The sequence below is a fragment of the Dermacentor variabilis genome, chromosome 8, assembly GCF_050947875.1.
Source record: "Dermacentor variabilis isolate Ectoservices chromosome 8, ASM5094787v1, whole genome shotgun sequence".
Classification (NCBI taxonomy): Eukaryota; Metazoa; Arthropoda; class Arachnida; order Ixodida; family Ixodidae; genus Dermacentor; species Dermacentor variabilis.
The window spans coordinates 106,386,349-106,403,665 of record NC_134575.1 but is presented as its reverse complement, the minus strand read 5'-3'; the positions used below and the strand labels follow the sequence as shown (position 1 = coordinate 106,403,665).

Sequence of the window (17,317 nt, the reverse complement as noted above, 5' to 3'; positions counted from 1 at the left end):
ATTCATTATTTGTTAGTGAAAGAGAGTAGTTGGAATAGTGGGTTGTTACCCTCCCATTATCTGTCCCCATTAACCATATGTTGCCTGCGTGCATATGCAGTAGGCTACTCAACGTGCCACTGGTGCCACGTGATGGAGCGGGAGTCCTTTGAGAATGTCGAGATTGCCAAGCTCATGAACGATCACTTCGTCAATGTCAAAGTGGACCGTGAGGAACGGCCGGACGTCGACCGTGTCTACATGACCTACATCCAGGTGTGGTAGTAGTACTGCCACCTTTGATGGAGTGTAGCTTATAGTGGCGTGGCCATAAATTTATTTAGGGGGGCTTCTCCGCAGACAACTACCACTCTTTTCTCTCTCTCTCTCTCTCTCTCTCTCTCTCTCTCTCACACACACACACACACACACACACACACACACACACACACACACACACACACACACACACACACACACACACACACACACACACACACACACACACACACACACACACACACACACACACACACACACACACACACACACACACACACACACACACACACACACACACACACACACACACACACACACACACACACACACACACACACACACACACACACACACACACACACACACACACACACACACACACACACACACACACACACACACACACACACACACACACACACACACACACACACACACACACACACACACACACACACACACACACACACACACACACACACACACACACACACACACACACACACACACACACACACACACACACACACACACACACACACACACACACACACACACACACACACACACACACACACACACACACACACATATATATACACACATTTATGAGTCATATCATAAGAAGCCAGCAAACACTGACACCAAGGAGAGCATAGGGCAGATTACTTGTGCTTAATAAATGAAGCAAAAAAAAAGATAAATTATTGGAAATGAAAGTGGATGAAAAAAGCAACTTGCCGCAGGTGGGGAATGATCTCACAGCCTTTGCATTTCGCGTGCGATGCTCTACCAATTAAGCTACTGCGGCGCCGCTTCCCCATCCATTTTCTTGGGTATTTATGTTTCCTAGTAGAGCCCTGGGAGTGTTAGCCAGCGCCACCACTCACAGACCTTGGCGGCGGACGTGGAACATCCTTTCTGCCGCAGGCGTCACGAGAACGTGATCTTTTTTGGGGGAGGCAAGCGGTCAATAAACCAACACATGCTACCTGAAGGCATCAATGTTGCTGGATTCGAGGCCCTCGTTATGTAATGAACGAGAAGAAAGGGGGTTAATCAAGGGGCCCAATTTTTATTAGTCATATCATAAGAAGCCAACAAACACTGACACCAAGGACAACATAGGGGAAATTACTTGTGCTTAATAAATGAAATAAAGAAATGACAAATTAGTCAAAATGAAAGTGGTGGTGCTGGCTAACACTCCCAGAGTTCTACTATGAAACATAAATATCCAAGAAAGTGGATTGGGAAGTGGTGCCGCGGTAGCTCAATTGGTAGAGCATCGCATGCGAAATGCGAAGGTTGTGGGATCGTTCCCCACCCACAGCAAGTTAATTTTTTCATCCACTTTCATTTTGATTAATTTGTTGTGCTGATTCGTGCTGATGGTGATGAAGTGCTGGTTGGCTGGGTTGGGGTACCAAGAAGAAAGAAACAGCCGGTATGCTTCTCGCCGGTTCAGCTCTAGCAAATCAGCACCGACTCAAATGGACAGTCCACTAGGTGGACACTTACAGAATACCCCCTCCCCAATTTTGTTGATCTGCGAAGTCCTACACTGTGGCATCTCTCTTAGCTCCATATGTTGCTGTGGGATGTTAAACACTTCACTGATCAATAATTGCTTTTGTATTGTACATGGGCACTGTGAAGCCAAAAACCAGACAATCTGCACATTTTCGTTTTCACTAAAAGAAACTCGGAGGCGTGCCATCATGAAATTCTTGTGTTAAATGAAGGTTGAAGCCCTCTTAAGCTTTAGAAAGAATACCGGAAAGCTTGGGAGCGTCCAAAATACTTGTTTTTTTATTAAACAGTTTCAGATTTGGTATCCAGGAGCTGGATGGGTCATAAAATAGCGGCTTGCTCCATCGCTTTTATTCGCTGGAGCTGCTACGTGCAAGCGTAGCCAGAAGAAATGTGTGCGGCACTTTTGTTTACACTTTTACGAGTGATATCATCATACCTAGCCAAACTACTACACAACATCGGACAGTTTTCCTCTGTGTCATGATTGCATGATTATGTAGATAAAGCCAGGTCCAGAATCTTTGAGACCAACTTAATTGCAAGGTAAAATATCTTTCACAAACTCAGCACATGCTAGGTGCTATTCTGTTACATGTGAAAAGTTCATTGAAAATGTTTAAGTAGTTCTTTAATTGCCAGTCTGTGTTGTGTCTGCATTTTTTTTCTTCTGTCCTTGTGTACGTTCTTTTACTATTATCGAAATGCGGAATAAAAGATAGATATGTGGTTACCCTATAATGGTGATGGCTGCTCCCTTTCACATAATAGCAATGACAGTAGTAAAAAAAATTTCGCAAGAAGAAACCCAGAGCATGCAGTCCTATGCGCACACAAACATACAGAGATAAAAGGTGAGAACAAGTTGCACCACTACGAGTCCCTAAATGTTGCACGTATGGCGCATTCCAAGTATGTACATGAGGCTGCGATACAGTCCAAGATCAGCAAGTGAACAGATGAGGAAGGCAGACATATGAAATAATGCATGCACAGAGATATGACAGTTAAAAGTGAGCTTCATTGCAGAATAGGTAAAAAAAAAAGAAGAGGAGTCCGACACGCATACAGTCTCCGCTCGTTGCAACGGACCCATGTACAACAGACTTTTGGATATAATGGACCATATTTCAACCTTAGTTTGCTCTACCTGTTTTCTTGATGCAATGAAGTTCGCTTTAAACAGACAGCATGCTATCGGCCACAGCAAACGAAATTAGCAGCAATTTTTGTCAAAATTGGTTGTATAAGATGGACTTTTACCATGCAGACATGGCCACAGTAAACGAAATTAGCAGCAATTTTTGTCAAAATTGGTTGTATAAGATGGACTTTTACCATGCAGACATGGGCTGGCAACTGACTTGCAAGGGCCAGCCAATAATCGCGGCTCGATATCACGCACGCACGCGCGAGGGAGGGAGGCAGGGCTTTCGCCCTGCCTCCCTTCCTCTCTTTCTCCCTCCCTTTTATGTGCGAGGCATGGGGGGGGAGGCAAGAGAGGGGGGGTTCTACTTAGATGGCCACTGCTTACGGTGCGGTCACGCAGGCGCCGCAGCTTGAAAGTGATCTGCGATGTGGACAAAGTGCGCGCCCACACAGGCCTCATCTTGGAAGCGATCTGCGATGTTAGCAGAGTGCGCATAGTGCCAGTAGCTTTGTATGTGCTGTGCTTTCGACCTTTCATTTGCATTGAAGCGAGGGAAGCACGACGGTCAATTCGATCGCTGCTGCTGCCATGATTCCTTGCTCCAACATTTTGACAGTGACTTTACGCATTCATCGAGCGAGATGTGTTCATATTACCTGTGCACGTGGGACACTGTGCTTGTTAATTTAGTTAGTAAGCGGATGTTTACAACCTTATGTAACTGATAAAACTACTATCCTTACTTTGCATAGCTGTCTACTAATTTACTATCGCAATCGCTTCTTCACCTTTCAGGTGAAACTGACTTTTTCTCTTTCTTTTTCTTTTTTATTTTAGACGTTCAGCACTCACTCTTCGCAATATCATTGTTAGACTTTGCGGCTGAAGTTTCGGAAGTGAGGTGTTTCGGATATTATGGACTTCGGATAAAATGGACATTTTTTGTTGGATTATCAGAGTACGTTCTAATGAGAATTGACTGTAATATACATAAATATATACATAGCATATACATACATACAAATAATGGAAAAGGGGTGTGGTTACAATGTGGTTACTATCCAGCGTGCCACCTAGTACACTTTAAGTATACCCGTTGCTTCGAAGAAATGTTCGAGTGTATTCAATGATTTTAACTGTGTTGTTTTGATTATTTGAGGTACAAACATTCCTTTCTTCTCCGTTTGCCGCAGGCCACTTCCGGAGGCGGTGGATGGCCCATGAGTGTATGGCTCACGCCCGACCTGAAGCCGGTCATTGGTGGCACCTACTTTCCTCCCGACGACCGCTACTTCGGCCAGCCTGGCTTCAAGACTCTGCTAACTAACATTGCTGAGCAGGTGTGGCAAAAGTCAGTAATTGTGCCGCGCAGTGGGGAGGAAGTGCACACGGCAAATAGCAAAGTTGAGCTTTGTTCAGCGAGGCCTCGACCGGGTCTAGTTGGTATGACATAGTATGACATGAATAAGACAGACACCCATTTTCATTTGTTTATTTAAAACACATGTTATAATCATATGTGTGATAAGCGCACGTTTATAAACAATTTTAATTTATTTTGTCCTTTGTATGAACAGCATAGCGCAGTAAACATAATGAACTGATTTGTTGCATCGTGCTGATACGTCTTGCTGTGAACACACAGCCCGAAAGAAGTGTCTTCACCCAAAGCCAAACAGTGACTGCCCCTTTATTTGTTATGGGCAACTATGCGCGGTGAGAAGGCCACTTGTGGCACCACCTAGAAAACAAACAAGAACTTGCAATGCATTTTCCCCTCTCACAAAATTAAGCCCAGTCATTATGCTACGATACTCCATGATCTGCCATGGTGTTGTGTTATTAACATCGAGGCTCTTCCTTTGCGCTGCATTTGCGCCGTAAGCTCGACACAACGGATAGCAACGAATGTGTGACTTCCAATGTGGCACCGGTAATAGTAGCAAGGGCACAACTGTGTTGCAAGTGGCAGCAAGCGTGGCTCTCTTTCTTGTTATACGTACACGATGCACGTCACGTCTCTTATTTTTTATTTTTTTTGGTCAGCATCCAGTTTTCAACTACGATTCCTTCCTGCACTGCGGGTGTCTGCAGGCGATGATAGCTCCTTGAAATACAGTGAAGTCTCCTCAAAGCTTCTGCCAATGTCTAGGGGCGTGGTACAAGGCCAGTGTGGAAACAGCTAGCAAAAATTGCTCTAGTAGCAAGCGTTTGGTTTTTGCGACCAACTGATCTTGGATGAAAATGTCTGCCTGCAACCCAATGTCATACGAAGCTGAGAACTCACGCACGGCTGTAATTTATATGTCCACAGATTCGCCCAGCAACTAGGCGCACCATCCAAATTGGTGCTGCTTCACTGTAACATGGTGGCAAAGTACTAAGTGTCAAGCGTTGCGAGGGCAGTGAGATGATTGTCAGACTCACACATGCTACTATAAAGGAGCAGAACAAAATGTATGATCATCAGACAGCATCAATGGTCAAGCACCATTTCAAGAAATAGTTCAACTTTGTGAACAAAAATATTAGCATTAGGGGAATTTACAACATTATTTGGCAGCCTATTGTGGTTACTTTAGAAATTTTGTGACTACTTTTTTATCTTTGGACCTGGCAACTTGGCACAGGTGTGTGACTATGGAACACACCACCCATGCAGCAATAACAACACTAATGGCATTGCCCGTTAGGGTTTTTCATTAGATAAGCTGGCCTCTGGGAATCTTCGAGTATAAAATACAAAAACCGCTAGGGGGAACTGTGGCACTAACGTCCATGGGAGCCAGGAAGCGTGGTTGTTCAGCCAGCATGGTAATGATGTTTGTAGCATGGATTTGCCTGAACTTCCTCTATCTGGGATCAAATGGCTTTTTGACTTTGGATATTGATCATTTTCTGCAAGATATTCTGTTATAGATGCAACTACAATTGGCAATGATTGTGCATCTGAACAGACCCATTGCCTTTCTGCACATGGAAAACTATGATTTCTTGGAAATTTGGAAAGATGAAGGGTATTACAGTAGAACCTCGTTGATATGTTCCCGTTACGTACGTTTTCCCGGCGCCAAAGTTCGCAATCGAGGACACAAAAAATGACTCAATAGAGTTGAGCTCGTTTTTTACTGGTTCAGACATTCCCGGAAAACACGATATTTAGGCGCCAACGTTCACTACATCGCCAAACTGTGATCGCATGATATGTCTTCCGGTCGCTAGATCCCATGTAAACAAAAAAGTACGCGAGGCGTGCGAAATCGAGAAGAGTATACTGCTGCGTGCCGTGGCAGCTTGACCATAATACTCGCCCACCCGTCTCACATGAAAACTCCGGCACGCACGGAGTTTCTCATTTCGGTACCAGCAAATCTTCTCCGGGGTTGTCGCATGTGAAATTCACATGCTGTCACTGCCAATCCAATTGCATAAGCACCTTCGCCTATCTGTTTCACCGTGCATAGTGCCGTCGGGAGTGTAGTGCACACTTTTAATAGGCAATAACCAAAATATGCCGCTGTTCCCTGCTGCATACTGCGATAATATACGTTTTCCATCCGCTAGATGCCATGTGATTCCATATGATCCCAGAGCCCACGATCAAGAACAGTATATAGCTGTCCGTCTAATGTGAAAACGACGGTGTACACAGTTTCTTGTTCTGCTACCAGCACATCTCTGCCCTGGTCGTTGCACGCCGCACTCACAGCTATCTCTGCCATATCTATTGCGACAAGCATTTTAACCTATCTATTTTACAGTGCATGGCTCGTAGTGCCATTGGTAGCATACTGCAAGCTTTTAGTAGGCTATAATCCAAACGCGCTGTCATTCTCTGCTGCAGGTGGCATGATGTGTGCATCACATTTTGCTTTGGCGGCATCCAGCGTCGCCCACCAGCTCGATTTCGCTTCACTTTCCCATCGTCCTCTTAAAACACCCCGCAATAGGAATAGAACAAAAAGTGTCTCGGGCCACCGGAGCACCACCAGCTCGACGCGCATTGGCGTCTCATGCCGCAACGATTCACGCGACGCTTTGCATTTCACAGATGTAACAATAGTTGAGTCTGCCAAGTTTTTTAGGTACTTTGGATCGTATGTTTTCCCGGTTAGTATGTTTTTCTCTCATGTCTTTGCCCAGAACGTATGGATGAGGTTCTACTGTAAATCATGGACACAAACACTTAAGAAGCCACAAGCGCAAAGGTCAGATAAATCTATGTATGTACTAACGATCGTTCTTGTGGTAGCTAAACAAGTATGGCACCAGAGTTCCCTGTAGTATATTTTTTGTAGGAAGCCCTGTATGGCGTCGGAATCTTGGTGACAGTCAAGGCAGGCCAAAGGAATGCGACCAAGTGTAGGGCTAGGGTCATTGACCTTTGAGCCACACTGCCAGCTCCCTGCCATCATAGCTGAGCTTCCAGTCAGTTCTTAGCCTTCTCGAGCACCACCAATTTATTTGATTGCACGAGCTCGAGGTTTCTGTCACGCTATTTCTTTGCTTGCTCGCCACCAAACGTACTTGTCGTAGGCTTTCCATATTCTGCGTTCATAAGACGAATGAAAACATCGCCCCGTGTACTTTTGAAATGCCTGCCCACCTGGTTCCTTGCAACGGCGTCACACTCCCAGACATACTATTATACCTGTTGTTGCTAGAGCATGGACAACTTTCAATGGGGGCTGCCACTCTGTGCCTGCTCCTTTGCTTTCACATAACATGGGATGAAAGAAAGCTGTTGCGGCCCTAATTGTGTGCAACTGCTAGGAATGTGGTGCCTTCAAAGTGGCCCTCGATCATGTCATTAGGCAGGCATAAAAAAAAGAGAAACATACAGCTGTGGTGAAACTTATGGGGGAACCAGGGACTCTTTCGATAAAGCTTCTCTTATGCACATGTTATATCCACAGTTAGGCATGGATGTAACAATAATCTCATTAGCATGCTGTTTTCACTCACATGTGGCAAACTCTCAAACGCTAAGGAAACTCTTATATTTAAGAGTAGTCTTGCAAAGGTAGGTCGACGTATCATATTGTCACATTGTCGTGACAGGGAAGAACCACAGTGGCACAATGCTAATCACGAAACTAACTGTTTATTAGATGATGGCCCAGACAAACAAGTAACACTCAGCGCAATGATAGCAGTGAGCACACTCGCTGTTCGTCAAAAATATGACCTGCGGGTCATGCACGTTGACTTTTTATATGTGACTTGTCGAAGGTTACAGCGTAATCATTGGAGATCAGGAGCCTTCCAGAATTCACAGCACTATTTGCGTCATGCATGTTATACGATTACACTAGATTTGGCAACAACATAGACAGTAGATAGAATCGGTGACAAAAGTCCAGAATGTCCCCGTTACATGCAAGTGGCGTCTTGTGCCAAGCGATGACATTAACAGTTGTGAGCAGGTGATAAACGGTCACTGCAAAAAGACAAACAGGTATGCGCGACACTATCTAGGCTGTTAGCATAGTTTGTGTTCAGTACTAGTACAAATAAACTACATATATAAACTGTCTTCATGTTTCATTGGCTACGACGTGCTGCTGCAAATCAGGCTGCAGGTGCGATTCCAAACTGTGTCGGCCAGATTTTGGTGGGGCAAAGTACATAATGCGCTTATAAACCTTTCTTTAGGTGCATTTTAAAGAATACCAGGTGGTCAAAATTAACCTGCCGCCCTCCAGTAAGGTGTCCCTCATAACCCGCTGTGCATGGTTCCGTGCATTATAACATGCAATTTAATTTCTTTTAAAAATTTATGTGGGCCTTCACTTATAGGTATGTTAATACCTTCGGTATTGTGGGACAACATCCAAAAGACGTAAGTGGCCATTCCATGTTCAGGGGCTGAAGAGACCAGCCATCGGTGTAGCGTAGGCTGATGAGTCGTAGAGACGGCCCGAGCGCTGGCCTGGTGGTGTGACGTTTTGTACTGTAAATGTTTTGTACTGGCTATGTCGTCTGTGGCAGATGCTGCTTACTGCAGTGACCTTCAGTGTTGACCCACCAGTCCGTCGCATCTGCAGTGGAGGCAGAACCGGACCAAGCTCATCGACCAGGGAGACCGCATCTTCCAGATCCTGCAGCAGACGTCCGACGTGCGCGTGTTTGGCGGGGAGGGCGTGCCTGCCTCCCCTCGAGGCAGCGAAGGAAACCTGAGGTGTCCGTTTGCGCCCGACGTTGCCACCACCTGCTACCGGCAGCTGGAGCGGTCGTACGACATGATCATGGGGGGCTTCGGGCGTGCCCCAAAGTTCCCCCAGTGCGTGAATCTGAACTTCCTGTTGCGATACCGCGCCGTGCTCCTCCAGGGGTTGCCCCCGTCGGAAGTGAAGGCAGCCGTGGACAAGGCGCTCGAGATGACTGTCCACACGCTGATCATGATGGCACAGGGCGGGATCCACGACCACATTGGCAAGGCAAGCGAACGCTTTGATTGGGCATTAACCGTTTAAACCCCAAGCACGAGCTGTGCTCGTCCTAACAATTTGTACCAATATTGCCAGGGATGTGGCTCTTCTCGTCCTCGTCGCGTCTTCAATTGCGTTAGTCGTCGGGAACAAGTCGAGTGGGTTTGCTCATCCCATTGGCTGCTGCTGAGTTTGGGCACTCGTGCACATTATTTTGTAGTGTACATTTGTTTCATTGTAATGTGTTGAGAGAACATAACTGAATATGTTTATGTATTATTGCAAGAACTACCTTTCTCATAACGCAGTTTGTTATTCAGTGTCCTCATTGAGTATGAGGAATTGAGCACATGTATTATTTTCTTTATGGGCATGCTATGTGCAAACCCTCTGGAAGTAAAAGAAAATTTTGCAGTTCTTTTTTCAATTCTTGCCAGGAACGTTTTTGGAAGATAAATGGTTAATGTGTTCTCAAGGCCGCTTTAGAAGCACAATGACCAAGATGCTTTGTTCTTAGGGCAACTAGAGAGACTAACTAATCTTCAAGAAACTTCTTAGATGTAGGGATCTTGAGCACTGTTTGGGGAAAGGAGGAAATTGACTCAAATTTTGGGAAATTTCAGCATTTTACACTGGGCTTATCACTTTTGGCTAGTAATATGTGCAGTGGGGACCATTTTTGGTTTTGACATATTTTTCATTGTTTGTGTAGATTTATTTTGTTCCCTATTGCATTTGTTGAGTCATCACTGTCTGTATGGAAAAAAACTAACAAACAAGAAAGCTCCACATTCTGAGAGCATGCCAGGTAGTTCCATTTAGAAGAGGTTTTCTTTTTTCATCCTTTGGCTGTGGTTGGTCTTTGTGCATGTAAATGACTGCACAATTAAAATTTATTTAAGGAAGCTTAGAAGAAATTTGTGCCATAAAATTTACTGTCGTTGTGCTTAAAAATCAACAGAGTTTCATCTCAGTGGAGAATAAAATGACAGAGTGGACAACAGCATGGTGCTTACAAAAAAAACTAGGAAAAGTCACATGCATACTTTGGGAATATCTGAATACTTGGGGAATGCATGGAAGTATAGATCTTTCTATATTTCTCAAGGACATGTAGAGAATTTGGAAATCTGAGTCAGGGTTGAATTGCCTCCTAAGATTGAGCATGGTTATGTGAGTTGGTGCTTGAACAGGACTTTATTTTAAGCTAGTTGGTACTAGTGGTTAATTTCTTTAAACTTTAACTTTAAACTTTAACTTTAAACTTTAACTTTAAACTTTAACTTTAAACTTTAACTTTAAACTTTAACTTTAAACTTTAACTTTAAACTTTAAACTTTAAACCCTTTAAAACTAACATGCCGAGGATGACGAGGCTGCATTTGACGAAGATAGGTCCTCTTATCGAAACGTTGGCCAGCCTTTCTGAGGCACCTTATCCCTGTTTACAAACTTTATACCACAGTGTGCTACTCAATCTGTCAGCCCCTTTCTCGATTTTTTACTCTACAATTGGAAGTCTTATGATGGTGAAAGGATGCCAGAGGGGTTCTTGCTTCGAGCAAGTTTATTCAGACAATTTCCTATAGCAGGCAAAGTCAGCAACAGCAAAATCACCGAAAAAGTCACTGTGGCCTAAGAACAGGGTGCTGCTTGTCAATCTCTGCTGATACAGGTTTGATGCTGCTGCTGTGCTGCATCCAAAGGTAAACCATTGTTCATCGTGAAATGCGTATGTATCCCACAAAAGGCATGCTCTCAGGGCTAACACGAAAATGATTGCATGCTATCCTCCCTCCCCCACTCCCGTTGTCGTGTCTGCAGGATTTTTACTAATTTCAATGTTTGCAGGTTGGTGCTATGCTTACAGCCCCGATGGCCGTGAAGCTGACTGTTGGAAGAATGTGTTACCAGCTTTCTGTTTGCGTCATGCAGGGTTTCCACCGCTATGCGACAGACGGCAAATGGCACGTGCCGCACTTTGAGAAGATGCTGTACGACCAGGCTCAACTGGCCCGTGCTTACAGCGAGGCCTACCAGGTGACTCACGACCGGCGGCTACTGGATGTGGCACGTGACATCCTGTGCTACGTCGAACGGGACCTCAGCCACCCGGTGGGTCATGTGGAACTTGCCTTTTGGTGGAACAGTCAAGGAACGGTGGATATTCATTTGGAGTCGAGATGAAAGAACTTGTGGTGTAAATGCTTGTAAATGCACCTGAAATGCTTGACCTAGTGCCCGCTTGGCCACTCGACACTCCTTTGCAGAGTCAAATGCACACTCCAGTGAGATTGAATCAAATTGTGTTGAATACAGTGGACAACTGAAAGAAGGTGCACAGTAGGGCACTGGGCAAGCACTCACTAATAGAAGCATTGACCAGTGTAATATGTACACATGAGGAGGATGACATTGAGGCATAGTACTCACACTAACGGTTAAAATTTTATAGCGTAGAAAGAAAGATTCGTACGAAAAGCAAACCTGCCTGCACATACTTTTCCAAGAGCTCAATCACAAGCTCCAGGAGAGACATCACATGTGCTAAGATTATTATTCTTTTTATAGGTATGAATTTTGGCAATTGTGGGAGTGTACTAAATTGTAAAAACTTGTCTCGTGCCATCGTATTAGACAGCTTCAGCTGAGCGTCACTTATGATATGCTTCATTCACAGTTCACCAGCTGCTGAGGCTTTGCAGAGAACTGTATTCATTTCACCTTTTTGATAAGCATGTCGTAGCATGTCTCCCAAAGACGTGAGCAATGCACAGTCAGGTTGGCTGCAAAACAGCGACGAAACAAATCGGCTGTGTCATCAGACACTGTGCAACCAGCTAGGCAGTAGCCTCTGCTTCTGGCATGACTGTTGTGTGCACGCCTATTCCCTCCGAGCAGCTGTGCGCATATCATTGGGCCTTAGTGGAGTGCTCTGTAAACACTCGGCTAAAACTCGTTTTTTGCATAGACTGTAGTGATGACAGCTTGCTATCCCGCTGGTTGCTCTTGTCGTGCAGCCTGCAACTTTTTCATGTCAGGCAGCTACCAGAAAAACTTGTAGCTGAGCTAGTTGGTAAGTCATCTTAGTAAGTTGCTTGAGATCGCAAAAGAACACACTCACATGTACACACACACACACGAACACCCACACGAACAAACCCAAAGAAGGGATGTTCCCCCCCCCCCCCTCATTTTTTCACACAAGTGCTGCATCATGCGCTTGTTTCAAAAAGTGTGTTAGGGGGAGTGTCCTTTCTTGGGAGTGTTCGTGCATTTATTTTTGCTCTGAAGAACATACTAAGATGGCAGTTGCAAATCTTTTTCTGTGATTGTTTTCCTGCAGGGGCACAATGCAGAAGTGTTAGTGTAGTACGTACATTTAGGCGCACAGTAAACAATCATAGGTAATGTAAATTATTCCAGAACTTTGCACTATGGCTCCTCTCACTGCCCCATTGTTGCTTTGGGAATCAATCAATCAATCATTTCGTTTCAGCTGTTCAGTTAGAGGTGCGTCAGGTGATATGATCAGCTGTAGCGTAATATCTTGAGGTAATGTGGCACTGAACTGGAAGCTGCGAGCGGTGTTTCGTTACTTGAGACTGGGCTCGAGGCCGAGCAGACAGCGACAGTTGCATTTGTACAGCTATGCTTCTGATTGGTTGATCTCGACTTTAGCTTTCACATGAGGGCCAGATTAAATTAATCGAGGCAGTAGTTTAGGCCAGTGGTCAGTCACACTGGGAGACTTGAGTAGAGGTAAAAATGCCTCATTACAACAGAGTAGGTTATAATGAAATGACGGATATAATGAAGTAGTTGAATTTCCTCATGAAATTCCCGTAGGAAACAATGTATTTAAAAACTTGCTTCAATGAAGAAGAATTTCCTAGAAGTGGGTATTATGAACCTGTTTTAGTTTATCACCGAGGTTTTATGATCATTTTACCTCGATCAGGCCCAAATAGGGTTTCACGTCATGCTGCTCATCAATCACTCCCGTGAGCTGTCGCCCACTTGGTAATATGGCAAACCAGCGGTGCTGCGGAGTTGGCGACCACTCTACTGTCGCCCTCTCGCCACTGCACACTACTAACACTGCAAGTCACACACACACACTGTGCACACGAGACACTGTACCTTGGCGTTAATGTGCTGGGCACGGTTGACTGTGAAGGCGGACAGCAATGGGTATGACGAAGTAATTTCGACTCCCCATTCATCTTTATCATAGCAACGTTTTAAAGTGAATAGCCTTCCTTGGCTCTTTTGGCCGTTTTTGTTGTGGTCGGTGGTTGGTGATCAGCGGTTGGACTTTCACCAGCAGTACAAAGGGCACCGATGCAAAGGGTGCATGCTCTCATGCAGCCAAGTTGTGGTGCAGGTTTGTTGCCGAACACCAACTACTATAGCTCTTTGAGACGCATGCACGAGAGAGGGTGATGACAGTCATCTCCCACACTGGTGCTCGTGTTGCTCAAGATAATACAAATGTGACGAATCGGCTGATACGTATAGCCACTTGGACTATGGCTACAGATGTGCCGGTTAACGGCTTTGTTCTCTGACAATGAAAAACCAAACACTACCTAAATATTCTCACTGCAACAAACACATACGTCTTCAAGTGCATCATTCCTTCGATAAAGCGATATAGCTTTCCAGAAGTATTTGGCTACTCACGTTCATTGACAATTAGCGTTGATGGTTTTTGCACAACATTTTCTGTAGGCAGGTGCACCGTGTGTTATCTGGCCCCCCTCCCCATCTTTTTGCTGCTACCTGTTGTCCCAGCACAAGTGTGTGACGGGCTGTAATTTCCCTGTATGACAAGAGAGGAGTGGGAACGCAGATTTGTGTGCTTGCAGAGTGGCGGCTTCTACAGCGCGGAAGACGCCGACTCATACCCCGAGCAAGGGGACAAGGAGAAGAGGGAGGGCGCCTTCTGCGTCTGGGAGGAGAAACAAGTGCGCCTGCTGCTCACAGAGCCCCTGCCCAGTTGCTCGGAGAAGACTGTCGCTGACATTGTTTGCCGCTACTACGACATTCGAAAGAACGGCAATGTCGACCCTATGCAGGTAACCTACAACTTCCACTTATGAGCATTTTCCAGCTGTGCGATTGTTTCGGTCAGGAACAAGCTTGCGTATTTCGAACACTGCGCATGAAGAGTATTTGTGTGAACGGATGCATAGTGAGTGGCTTATTTCAGACATTTTATTGCAACAACAATTATATGGACACTCCAGGTGCATTTTCTGCCATCGCTGTTAGTGTTGCCGTGAGATTCCGTATAAAGTCCAAGGGCTATAATATCGTTGCTCCATGCTGTGTGCTGTTTGTGCGAGTAAAAGCGTGCAAGGGTGAGTGGCGATTGCTGCTAAATCTGATGCATGCAAGCCAGGAAAGTGAGGAGGAAGGGCGCTGTCTTTCGTCGTGCACAAGGCTCCATGCATAGGGTGGGGGGTGGGGATGGTGCATTTTACTCCGGGTGGCCTGGGCTGTTGCGCCCACTCGCCCTGGCTGCTGTGTTTTCACAGATTAGTTCGCATTGATGCAAGACACAGCATGAAGGTCAATTCGCTTGCTGCTGCTGCCACACTTTCTGACTCCTGCATTTTCACAGTGAGTTTCTGCGGTGATTGAGTGAGATGTTGTCATGTTTGCTTGTCTGTGCTTGGCACCATGCTTGTTAATTTAGTTAGTATGCCTATGTTTACAAGTTTGTACGGCCGATAAAACTACTATCCTTACTTTGTATATCTGTCCACTAATTTGCTATTGCAGTCGATGGTTTGACTTTCGGGTGAAACTGCGACATTTATCTTGTGTGTTCCTGAGGCTCTCGCACAGTTTACAGTCTCCAGCCAGCATCATATCAGCAGTCACCACAGGAATCGTCTTCTACAGGACCGTTGTCTTCACTTTCTTCTTCGGTGCTTTCACTCGAGGAAGTTTGAGGCCATCTGGAGGCAGAATACCTACTTGGCACTAAGATCCTCTTTAGAATCAATGAAATCACACGAGTTCTTTCCATAAAATACATGCAGAGAAAATTTCCATCCTCCAATGCTTTGCACTACAAAAAGTGCATATAAATTTATTTGTATGTTTCTTAAAGCATTGCCCTTGTATGCAAATGCTGTGAAATGTAATTAACAGCAGTGGTAAAAGTTTCCGACAAGAGTGGCAACAATCACAAAGAAGAAACCAGAAAAAAAGAACAACTATGTTTTCATGTTTCAGGAGAGGGGCCTGACATGTGACTGCAAAGCTAAGCAAGGTATCGGAACGGGGTAGTTGGTAGTGTATTCCATAATGACAAGGTCAAGGTACAAGGCATAACAGGACAGACGGAGACAGTTGGGAGGCAGCGCTCTTCTGCCTGCCCCACTTCCTCTTGTCTTGCGCTTGTGCTCCCAATCTAGTCCCGAGCTAGTGACGGTTTGATGGTGGCAGTGGGTTCTGGGTAGGTTCCAGATAAGGAGGAAGGGGACATTCAGGGCTTTATGAACCAATTTGCTGGAGCTTTTCACCTGGCATGCGCATATATATATATATATATATATATATATATATATATATATATAAAGTGTTCGATATACACAATAATTCGATATATCAGTGTTCGATACATCAAGGTGTGACTATGTGTGTGATATACACACACACATCACACACGCACACATACAGTCAAACCTCGATATATCGAATCTTGGAAGAACGCTAACATAATCCTAATCCATAAGAAAGGGGACGCCAAAGACTTGAAAAATTTTAGACCAATCAGCTTACTGCCCGTAGCCCACAAAGTATTTACTAAGGTAATTGCAAATAGAATCAGGAACACCTTAGACTTCTGTCAAGCAAAGGACCAGGCAGGATTCCGTAAAGGCTACTCAACAATAGACCATATTCACACTATCAATCAGGTGGTAGAGAAATGTGCGGAATATAACCAAACCTTATATATAGCTTTCATTGATTACGAAAAAGCATTTGATTCGGTCGAAACCTCAGCAGTCATAGAGGCATTGCGGAATCAGGGTGTAGACGAGCCGTATGTAAAAATACTGAAAGATATCTATAGCGGCTCCACAGCCACCATAGTCCTCCATAACGAAAGGAACAAAATCCCAATAAAGAAAGGCGTCAGGCAGGGAGATACAATCTCTCCAATGCTATTTACAGCGTGTTTACAGGAGGTATTCAGAGACCTGGATTGGGAAGAATTGGGGATAAGAGTTCATGGAGAATACCTTAGTAACTTGCGATTCGCTGATGATATTGCCTTGCTTAGTAACTCAGGGCACCAATTGCAATGCATGCTCACTGACCTGGAGATGCAAAGCAGAAGGGTGGGTCTAAAAATTAATCTGCAGAAAACTAAAGTAATGTTTAACAGTCTCGGAGGAGAACAGCAATTTACAATAGGTAGCCAGGCACAGGAAGTGGTAAGGGAATACATCTACTTAGGGCAGGTAGTGACCATGGATCCAGATCATGAGACTGAAATAATCAGAAGAATAAGAATGGGCTGGGGTGCATTTGGCTGGCATTCTGAGATCATGAACAGCAGGTTGCCATTATCCCTCAAGAGAAAAGTGTATAACAGCTGTGTCTTACCAGTACTCACCTACGGGGCAGAAACCTGGAGGCTTACGAAAAGGGTTCTGCTTAAATTGAGGACAACGCAACGAGCTATGGAAAGAGGAATGATGGGTGTAACGTTAAAGGATAAGAAAAGAGCAGAGTGGGTGAGGGAACAAACACGCATTAATGACATCTTAGTTGAAATCAAGAAAAAGAAATGGGGGCATGGGCAGGACATGTAATGAGGAGGGAAAATAACCGATGGTCATTAAAGGTTACGGACTGGATTTCAAGGGAAGGGAAGCGTAGCAGGGAGCGGCATAAAGTTAGGTGGGCGGATGAGATT

The 17,317-nt window shown here is 44.9% G+C and overlaps 1 protein-coding gene across 3 annotated transcripts in view; it reads left to right on the top strand.

The window, feature by feature from the left end:
* The window catches only part of LOC142590515 (spermatogenesis-associated protein 20), a 43,657-nt gene that overhangs the window by 10,132 nt on the left and 16,208 nt on the right, over positions 1-17,317 (top strand). For all 3 annotated transcript variants that reach the window (XM_075702702.1, XM_075702701.1, XM_075702703.1), the window contains exons 4-8: positions 101-255; positions 4,138-4,284; positions 8,992-9,384; positions 11,311-11,490; positions 14,247-14,456. In XM_075702702.1, the coding sequence (XP_075558817.1) occupies positions 101-255; positions 4,138-4,284; positions 8,992-9,384; positions 11,311-11,490; positions 14,247-14,456 (1,085 nt within the window). The remainder of the gene's footprint in view (positions 1-100; positions 256-4,137; positions 4,285-8,991; positions 9,385-11,310; positions 11,491-14,246; positions 14,457-17,317) is intronic.